Source organism: Mirounga angustirostris, unplaced genomic scaffold (genome assembly GCF_029215605.1).
Source record: "Mirounga angustirostris isolate CCGP_5_RB_7025 unplaced genomic scaffold, mMirAng1.0.hap1 SCAF_5, whole genome shotgun sequence".
Classification (NCBI taxonomy): Eukaryota; Metazoa; Chordata; class Mammalia; order Carnivora; family Phocidae; genus Mirounga; species Mirounga angustirostris.
The window spans coordinates 56,863,154-56,873,545 of NW_026991713.1; the positions used below are offsets into that span (position 1 = coordinate 56,863,154).

A 10,392-nucleotide genomic window follows, 5' to 3' on the forward strand; every position below is an offset into this window, starting at 1 on the left:
ACTAAAAAGCTATAGTACTTAAAACAATGTGGTATTGGCATAAGAATAGACAGACTACTGAAACAAAAGAGAAGCCAAGAAGAAAATGCACGTATATATGGCAGCTTGATACATGCCTGGTGCAGCACTACAAATCAGGGGAGAAAGTATGGGCTGCTCAATAAATGATGCTGGGACAGCCAGTTATCCAGATGAAAAATAGGTACATTTGGGTTCCAAGCTTACATGATACATCAAATTAAATTAATTTATTGAATTAAAGTCCAACATAGGAGAAGAAAACTTCTATAATTTGAAAAATACAAACGAATAGGATCTTTCCCATTAATAAATGGTACAAAATGTACAAACTTTAAAGAAAAAGACTGAAAATTTTTTTTAAAGATTTTATTTATTTATTTATTAGAGAACGAGCGAGAGAGAAACAGTATGAGAGAGGAGAGGGTCAGAGGGAGAAGCAGGCTCCCCGCTGAGCCGGGAGCCCGATGTGGGACTCGATTCCAGGACCCTGGGATCATGACCTGAGCCGAAGGCAGTCGCTTAATCAACTGAGCCACCCAGGCGCCCAAGGCTGAAATTTTTAATCATATTGGAATTTTTAAAATTTTAAATTAAAAGTACATTGGAGATACTATGAACAAAAGAAAAAGACAAGCATAGATAGAATATAGATGACCAAGGAATTAAATTTGGAATATATAAAGAATGCCTTCCTAACTCATTCTGTGAGGCTAACACTACCCTGAGACCAAACCCAGACAAAGACAGTACAAGAAAACTATAGACCAGGATCCCTTGTAAATACAAATGCAAAATTTCTCAACAAAATACTAGCAAACCAAATTCAGTAGCATATTGAAAGCATTATGCATCATGATTTATGTGGGTTTTATTCCAGGAATGCAAAGATGGCTCAATATACAAAAATCAATCTGCATACTACAATAGACCATATTAACAGGAATGAAGAAAAAAGCCACATGATCATCTCAATTGGTGTGAACAAAGCATCTGACAAAAGTCAACACCCTTTCCTAATAAAATCACTTCATAAACTGGGAATAGAAGAGAATATCCTCAATAATATAAAGGCTACAAAAGAAAACCCATAGCTAACATCATACTCAATGGTGAAAGACTGAAAGATTTTCCACTAATAATAGGAACAGGATAAGGATGCCCACTTTATGCCACTTCTATTTAACAGAGTGCTAGAAGTTCTAACCAGAGCAATTAGGCAAGAAAAAGAAATAAAGGCATCCAAATTGGAAAGGAAGAAGTAAAATCGTGTCTATTCATAGTGACATGATATTACACATAGAAAATCCAAAAGAACCCACACACAAAAAAATTGTTACAGCTAATAAGTGAATTCAGCAAAGTTGCAGGATATAAAATCAATCTGCAAATACCAGTTGTATTTCTGTATACTTGTAATGAACAAGCCAAAAAAGGCAATTTTTAAAAATTTTCACTTACAATAGCATCAAAAAATAAACTACTTAGGATAAATTTATCCAAGGAGATGAAAGACTTGCACATGGAAAACTACAGAATATTACTGAAAGAAATTACAGAAGACACAAATAAATGGAAAGACATCCTATGTTCATGGATTAGAAAACTTAATAATAAGATGGCAATACTACACAGAGTAATCTACATATTCGATGCAATCCCCTATCAAAATCCCAATGGCCTTTTTTATAGATAGAGAAAAATACATCTTAAAATTTATATAGAACCTCATATAGCCAAAACAATCTCAAAAAAAGAACAAAGTTGGAAGACTCAACACTTCCTAATTTCAAAACTTACTACAAAGCCACAGCAATTGAAACAGTGTGGTACTGGCATTAGGATAGACAAACAGACCAATGGAGTAGAACAGAGCTCAGAAATAAACCCTAACAGGGGCGCCTGGGTGGCTCAGTCGGTTAAGTGGCTGCCTTCGGTTCAGGTCATGACCCTGGGGTCCTGGGATCGAGCCCCGCATCCAACTCGCTGCTCAGCGGGGAGCCTGCTTCTCCCTCTCCCTCTGCCTGCCACTCTGCCTGCCTGTGCTCTCTCTCTGTCAAATAAATAAATAAAATCTCTAAAAAAAAAAGAAAAGAAATAAACCCTAACATATTTGCTCATTTAATTTTCCACAAGGGTACTAAGGATAAGGATAGTATTATCAACAAATGGTGCTAGAAAAACTGGATATTTACATGCAAACAAATGAAGTCGGATCCTTATCTTACTTTGTAAACAAAAATCAACTCAAGGGAAACCTTGGTGGCCCAGTCAGTTAAGCATCTGGCTTCAGCTCAGGTCATGATCTCAGGGTCCTGGGATTGAGCCCTGCATGGGGCTCCCTGCTCAGCAAGGAGCCTGCTTTTCCCTCTCCCTCTGCACCCCTCACTTGTGCTCTCTCTCTCAAATAAAGAAATAAAATCTTTTTAAAAAATGAACTCAGAACTATAAAACTATAAAACTCTTAGAAGAAAACATCAGTAAAAATCATGACCTTGGAATAGGCAATGATTTCTTAACTATGAGGCCAAAAGCACAGGCAATAAAAGAAAAAATAGGTAAATCAGACTTCATCAGAATTAAAAACCGTTATGCATCAAAGAACACTATTAACAGAGTCCCTCAGACAAATTCTCGCGCACTCACAATGAGACCTACATTGCATCACTGTGTGTAAGAGCATTAGAGTTGAAACCCGACCATTCCTCAGTAAAGGAATAGTAAGTAAACAATGAAACACAATGCAGCCATTAAAATCATTGAACTGGGGGCGCCTGGGTGGCTCAGTCAGTTGGGCAGCTGCCTTCAGCTCAGGTCGTGATCCCAGGGTCCTGGGATCAAGCCCCGCATTGGGCTCCTTGCTCCGCAAGAGTCTGCTTCTCCTTCTCCCTGCCACTCTGCCTCCTTGTGCTGTCTTTCTGTCAAATAAATAAATAAAATCTTTAAAATAAATAAATAAACAAAATCATTGAACTAGATCTCCATGTCATGCCACAGAATGGCAAACACTGATTAGTGAAAAAGCAAGCTGATACCACTAATGTATAATTTTAAAATACAAAACAATCTATATTGTCTATGATATGTGTACGACTAATAAAAGTACAAAGCAAGCATGGAGATGGTTGCGGTTGTTTCTGGAGAGGAGGGAGAGGGAAGAAATGAGAGGGTGGGCTTTAACTATATCATTAGCATTTTATTCCTTTCTGATGCAAATACGGCAAAATGTTAACATCTGTTTCCCCTGGCAGTGGATTTATGGGTCTCTATGACATTATTTTCTGTTAAGTTTGAAATGTTTCATAATTAGGGCGCCTGGGTGGCTCAGTCGTCAAGCGTCTGCCTTCAGCTCAGGTCATGATCCCGGGGTCCTGGGATCGAGTCCCGCATCGGGCTCCCTGCTGGGCGGGAAGCCTGCTTCTCCCTCTCCCACTCCCCCTGCTTGTGTTCCCTCTCTCGCTGTCTCTCTGTTGAAAAATAAATAAAATCTTTAAAAAAAAAAAAAAAAAGAATGTTTCATAATTAGAAATTAGAAAGGGAAAAATCTTAGATCTCTGTGAAATCTTACTTAATACAAGAGTTGAGATGGGGATCCAAATTTGTTTAATTCAAGATGGCTAACCATTCCCAAACCCCACAGGGACTGCACTTTTACCAAACACCATGCACACTGCTCCTACCCAGGAGGCATGGGGAGACGGAACTTCACTGTGCTTGCCCTGGAGGGGGAGGTTTACTCAATCACGAAAGCAATGAACTTGGGTGGTCTATCAGGATATAAGAACTAAAAAATGAGAAACAGCCAAACAGGAATGCCCTCAACTGTCTCCAGACTCCCCAACAAATACAGCACCCTTCCATGCCCATGACGACCCTACATATGCTCAGAGTAACTGCTCCCCGTGTTCCCTATCCCGGCCCTGCCTGCATTCTCTTCCCTGTCTTTCTCCTGTGACTCAATCTCTCCTTTCTGCCAGGGCCACACAACAGCATTTATACCTGCTCCCATCTTAAAACACGAAACAACAAAGTACCACTCTCCCCAACCTCATAACCCCTCTAACTAGGGCTTGCCTTTTCCCTCCCCTTCACTCCAGACTTCTTCAAAGGCTTCCACTTCTTCACCATCCCACTGAAACTGCTGTAGCAAAGATCACCAATGACCTCTGCTCAGGGGAGACTGGGAGTACAGGACTTAGAACTTTTCATCTGGTTCCCATGCCTATGGTCTGAATTCTCATTTCCTTGTTCATGCTTTGCTTTTATTAAATTAATAATTCCCATGATCACCTACAAGCAGTTTTTAATTCTCTTACCTGAAGGTTCAGATGCAACTGCTGCCACGGACCAGTCCCTCCTTGAAATGCATTGCTGTATCTCCTTTCTGGCCCTTCTCTGCAGAGTCCCCCTTCTGCCCATGCTTTCAACGATGGCTTCCTCAACATTCTGTTCCACTTTTTTTTACTCTATACTGTTTCTTTGGGAGGATTTTACCCAGACCATGGCTCCAATTATAGCCAATATGTTGATGACTCCCAGCCCTCTGGGTTCAATTCAGATCTCTCTCCTGAGCTCCAAACCCACAGATCCAACAGCCTCCTCAGAAATCTCTTTTTGGATGCCTTCAGCCACCAAATCATCATACTCAAAAACCAGAATCAACATTTTCCTTCACCAGACCTACTCCTCTTTCTACTATACCTAACTCAGTAACAGGAACCACCCACCATCTATCCAGTTGCTCAAGCCAGAAACCCACGAATCTTACTCTATTGACTCTGTCCCCTAAATTTCCCCCCAAATTCACATTTCTTCATTCCCTCAGCCACTTCTTTTCTCACCTGGATTGCTGCAACCACCTCCTAACTGGCCTCCAATCATCTGCTCCACTCCAACCAGAGTGAGCCTTCAAAACCAAAATTGGATATGTCATCATTCTGCTTCAAATATTTCACTGGTTTCCCCCTTATTTCTCAGATTGTCCAAACTCCTCAACACAGCTACAGAGCTTCCTGACGTGTAAACTGTCCCCTAACATTTGCTCAGCCTCACCTCCCACACTCCCTTCCTACAATTCTCTCCAGTCACCATGAATAGCTATCGATTGCCCCTGGCCTCCAGGCCTTTGGCACTTACTGTACCTTCCAGCTGGAATGCCCTCTTCCCTCTCCCACTCCTCTACCGCTGCTGGACTGACTCCTCGACCTTCAACTGTCAGTTCAAAAGGTCACGTTCTCCAGGAAGCTTCCTCTTTACCTAAACGTGGGCAGGTCCTTTATTGTGTGGCCCCCTATGATATCTACTTCACCGGTCAGACTTTATCCTGCTTGTTGTGGCTGTTTATTTAATATCTGTCTCCTGAGAGCAGGACTAGGTTTCTCAGTCACCATTTTATCCCCAGTTTCTATTACAGTGCTTGGCACAGGGTATATGTTCAAGAGATGAGAGGGAAATGCAGTCTTTGAACCGAGGGGCTCTTGGCCTACTGAAGCTACAAATAATAATAAAGAAATAGGGGTGCCTGGGTGGCTCAGTCGGTTAAGCATCTGACTCCTGATCTCAACTCAAGTCTTGATCTCAGGGTTGTGAGTTCAAGCCCTACGCTGGGCTCCATGCTGGGTATGGAGCCTACGTAATAATAATAATAATATAATAAAGTAAATGCTATAATAGATTATATAGGTGTGTAAATGCTTGTGGGTTGCTATGGTCTGATTATTTATATCCCCCTAAACATCTATGCCCAATGTGATGGTATTAGGAATTGGGGCCTTTGGGAGGTGCTTAGGTCATAAGGGAGGAACCTTCACAAACGTGATTAATGCTCTTATAAAAGAGGCTCCACAGAGCTCCCTAGCCCCTTCCACCATGTGAGAATAAACAAGTCTATGACCTGGAAGAGGGCCCTCACCCCACCACGATGGCACCCTGATCTCCAACTTCCAGCTTCCAGAACTGTAAGGAAAAAATTTCTGTTTATAAGCTACTCAGTCTGTGGTATTTTGTTCTAGCAACCCAAAAAGACTAAGCCATGGGTATATGTGGACATGGATAGGTGTTTATGAAATGCTGAAGAAACCTAACTAACCATCTGGCTTAGCCAAGAAAGTTCACATGAAATAAATGACATTTGAACTGGCTTATCATTCATTCAACAAATAATTTCTGGGCACCTGCTTGGTGCCAGGCACTGTTCCAAGCACCAAGGATATAGCAGAAAATCAGACAGACAAAAAATTTAAGAAAGTCCCTGCCTTCCTGGAGCTTATTCTAGTTGGGATGTTGACTGAGAGAGATATTAAACTCAAACAAATAAGATAATTTCAGGAAAGGATACATGCTTTCAAGAATATAAGACACTGTAGGTGTTTACCAGCACAGAGGCAGAAGGCTGCGTGTGTTCTGTGTGCCTATATTAGGGCTCCCTGTGGAGGTGTCACAGGGATATATAACCTGAATGAGGGGATGGAGCCAACCACTCGGAGATCTGGGGGAAGACAGCTTTAGGCAGAGGGAACAACGAGACCCATTGATTCAGAGAACAGAAAGAAGGCCAGTGGGGCGGAAACAAAATGAGTATTTATATCTCCAGCCTAGACCTCATCCCTGAACTCCGGAATCACAGAGCCAACTACCAACTGGACATCACCACTGGAGGTCTATAGTTATTTTGACCTTCTTTTGTCTAACACCAACCTTGTTTCCCCCTCCAAACCCATTCCTTCCCATTTTAGTAAATGACAGTTGCACTGTTCCAGTTGCTCAAGCTAAAAACCCTGGAGACATACTTGACTCCACCCCATATCCAGTCCATCAACAAATCTTATTGGCTCCACCTTCAAAATATATCCAGAATCTGAGAGCTTCCCACTACCTCCCCAGCCACCCCAGTCTTGCTGAAGTATTTGGATCTTAGCCTTTGTGCAAGGTGGAATCACTGAAGGTTTTCCAGGACTAGACAGAGAAGTGACACTTGCCATAGTGGTGTGTTGGAGTCAGCTCACACCAGTTCACAACAGCCAACTGGTAAATGTTCAAGAATGTTGCAAGATGGTTGACATCACAGTGATAGCATGAATTTGGCCACGGTAGGAATGTTTATACCACAGATAATGGCAAATGTTACAAATCAAGGCTCCCCCCTCCCTACCCTCCACTCTATCCTGGTGATCAGAGTGTTCAACATCTACCAGAACACAACTGCATGTGAAAATCTGTATTACAGAAAGATAATCTGTGTGTGATCAGTTGTGTAAGTCTGGTCTCTATAGGTGTTTATGTTTGTGAATACACATTAGAAGCACCTGAAGAACCTTTCCCACCATACATCTGCCTGCTTGCCTGAATTCAGTTAAGGACCACTAGATCAGGAACACCTGTTAAGAGGCTGTTGGCAGTGATGCAGGTGAGAGATCAAGACGCCAAGCATAGGAAAGAAGAGAGTGGTCAGAGAAATCTAGAAGTAGAATGAACAGGTTTTGTCATTTACTCTGAGAGAACTAGATTCCTTTCCTTCACACCACTCCTCAGTTTGTAGTCACAGACTCATTTCTGTGATTCTTTTGTTAACACGTCTTCCTATCTAGACTGAGGGCAGGGGCTGCATGTTTGCCCACCACTGTATGCCCAGAGTGGAGCCCAATCTACATGAGTACTACCTCACTGACAAGTCGTTACATGAAGAAAGGACGAGTCCGAAATGACGCTCAGGTTTCTAGCTTAGGTGATAAAGAGAAGAAACATGGGAAAAAGAATAGGTGTGGCTAGGGGTTCCGAGGGGAGGATTTGGGAAGCGTTGACTTGAAGGGCCTCGGAAACTATCCAGGCAGGGGCGTCCAGCTACCAGCCGGAAATAGGAGTCTTAAGAGTTTTGGGTCTGGAAGAGACCTTCTGGAGTCTAACATGCAATCCTGCCCTCCTCCCTTAGAATCTAAATCGTCAACTTCCCTCTCTTGAGACTCACCCGAACCTCGGCCTCCCGTGGCCTCCCATTGAGGTCGCACTTGGACCCATTGCCATAGGTCTGGCTGTGGTAGCGTTTCAGGCGATGCTGCTTGGAGGCCTGGGGAGGACATCAAGAAGGAGGGCGGGGGGCGGAAGAAAGACAGCAAAGAGGAAGAATGGCACTTTGTCCTAATGGCCACCAAGCCCCAAGCAACATGTCAGCTAATCCTGCCCCTCCCCTTCTGGTCAGGGCTCTGAGTCTACAGCCAGGACCCCATTCTCTCCCAATCCCAGACTCCTGCCACCTTGGCTGTCTCATCATCCCAGTCGAAGGCCGATTGATAGTAGCCGAGATAGAGGACTTCACCTTTGATCTCTGAATCTACAAGAGAAACCACAGTGAAGCACTGTTACTCCCTTCTAAGAGGACCAAGAGGGAAGGGGACTGGGAGGGCAGGTCACCTTCCATGATGTGATGCTGAGGGCTTAGGGAAAATGTAGGCGTGAGTCACCTTCCATGTGGTACTGCTGGATGTGGCGTCCATAACAGAATTCATACGTCCACCAGTCCTTGGTCTGACAATAAAAAAAAGAACAATCAAGGGGATAGAGTGCAGATGTCTCTGCTTGGAACCTGAATCTCTCCTGGCTCCAAGACACATAACCTCTCAACTGCTTCTCCTCCCCTCTGCTTCCACACTCAATTCTCCAGATTCTCAGTGAGGAGATAGGGCTGCTTTCCTTCTGTGACTGGGAGAAATACTTCTAGAGTATGTTTTCCACCTGTGGTCTTTCCACTCCTCCCTTTCTAAATATTTTTTTTTAAATCCTCCTTTGCCTTTGAGAAAGATAAGAAATCATGGTATCCTTGAAGCACTCAGGCCAGGAAAATACAGAATATTCAAATACTAACTGAACTTCTACAACATTCCTTGTGCTAGCCACTGGGGATACAGCGTGAACAAGATAAATTCTCTGGCCTCATGGACTCACATTCCAGACCAAAATTAAATAAACTGATGATTCAGTTGGTAAGATGATTTCAGATCATGAAAAATGCCATGATGAAAATAAAAGAGGGTACTGGGCAGAGAGTGACAGGGGTAGAGGGTGACTCAACCAGGAAGGCTTCTCTAGGAGAGTGTCCCTCCTACCTACGCTGACCCTCTTCAGGCACCTCAATCTTGGCTTACCCATTACTCTGAGACCTTCTATCCTAACCCTCCTTACGTTCAGCAAAGTGTCATCAGTGGTTGCAAGATTCTTTGCTTCTTTCCTGTCTGTACAATATGTCTACTCCTCCAATGGTCTGTCTACTCCTCCAATGGTCTTCTTAACTCCTATAGGTCCTCTTGATCCCTTTTCATTCACGGATACCCTGGTTCCCAGATAGCTAGCCAGCTCCCAAGCCCTCATTCCATCCTCCCCAAGCCCTTTCACCTTCAGCAGGCAAGGAGCATCTTTCATTGGGCTCAACAACTCGGGGATCCCAGGCCCTCGGTAAGCAGGTGCCTCCTCCTCCCTTTCACGCTGGAAGTGAATAGCTCCAGCTGGCAGGCGACATTCATAGCGCTGCTTGTACTTAGAGGAGACAATCACCACGTCGGAAGCTTGGCTCTGGGAAAGAAGGGAGGGTCGGGGGGCAAGGGAGGCAAAGAGAGGCTGGGATCAGAGAGAACGAGATGCCTCTTCAGATCCTGGGGAAGAGCCCAGTCAAGTCAGAATGAGCCACAAGTCCTCCAGCTGTGTTTGGCGGGTGAGGGGAGAGAGCACTCCCACTTCTCGCGGGGCGGAGTCTGGGTGCTTCTATCAGGAACCGAAGCTGACAGCGGGAAGCCCCACCCCTCCCAGTACCTCGCCCCAAGGGAATGGGTCTCAGTCAACGAGCTTTAGGAGTCATCGTAAAACCCCTACCTACTCTTCCCGAGTCTTCTTAGGCTACCGCTGCAGACACCACAGCTGCCCTTCTTTCTCCACCTTTTCCCCCTTTCCCTTGCCCCAGACCTCGGCCCCTCCACGCCTCCTCACCTGCCCTCCCATGACAGGCAATGGCAGGATCTCGATCCCATAACGCATCTCACTCAGCTCCTCTAGGTTCAGGCTGCCGACACCGCCAGTCAGACTTGCGGGTAACAGGAGCCCCAGAAGCAGCAGCCCCAACAGACTGGACAGCAGCGCTTCCGCCGCCATCTTTCGCTCACCTTCTTACCCAGAGCCGCTCCTTCCGCCCTAAACCTGGCAGCGGCCTCGCCCCGCCCACAAACGCAGCAAGGTCTCATTGGCTGGGCAGTCTGTCCCTCTCACCTACCCTGTTCCCATTTGTAAACGTGACCCCGAAGCCCACGGGGAGGTGGACCACGACGATAAGCAAAACCACTTGCTGCTCGCGATTGGTCAGAGAGGCCAGCCAATTCTCGCCGATATCAGACC

The 10,392-nt window shown here is 44.7% G+C and overlaps 1 protein-coding gene across 7 annotated transcripts in view; it reads right to left on the reverse strand.

Moving 5' to 3' along the window:
- The window catches only part of OS9 (OS9 endoplasmic reticulum lectin), a 31,092-nt gene extending 20,908 nt beyond the window's left edge, over positions 1–10,184 (reverse strand). For 2 of the 7 annotated variants that reach the window (XM_064590989.1, XM_064590987.1), the window contains exons 1-5: positions 9,991–10,184; positions 9,403–9,624; positions 8,475–8,538; positions 8,268–8,344; positions 7,982–8,080 (exon numbers count right to left, since the gene is read on the reverse strand). In XM_064590989.1, the coding sequence (XP_064447059.1) occupies positions 7,982–8,080; positions 8,268–8,344; positions 8,475–8,538; positions 9,403–9,624; positions 9,991–10,152 (624 nt within the window). In that variant the 5' untranslated portion in view covers positions 10,153–10,184. The remainder of the gene's footprint in view (positions 1–7,981; positions 8,081–8,267; positions 8,345–8,474; positions 8,539–9,402; positions 9,625–9,990) is intronic. The other 5 variants (XM_045873100.3, XM_045873096.3, XM_045873101.3 and 2 more) reach the window with 3 other exon arrangements.
- Between the last annotated feature and the right edge of the window lie 208 nt (positions 10,185–10,392).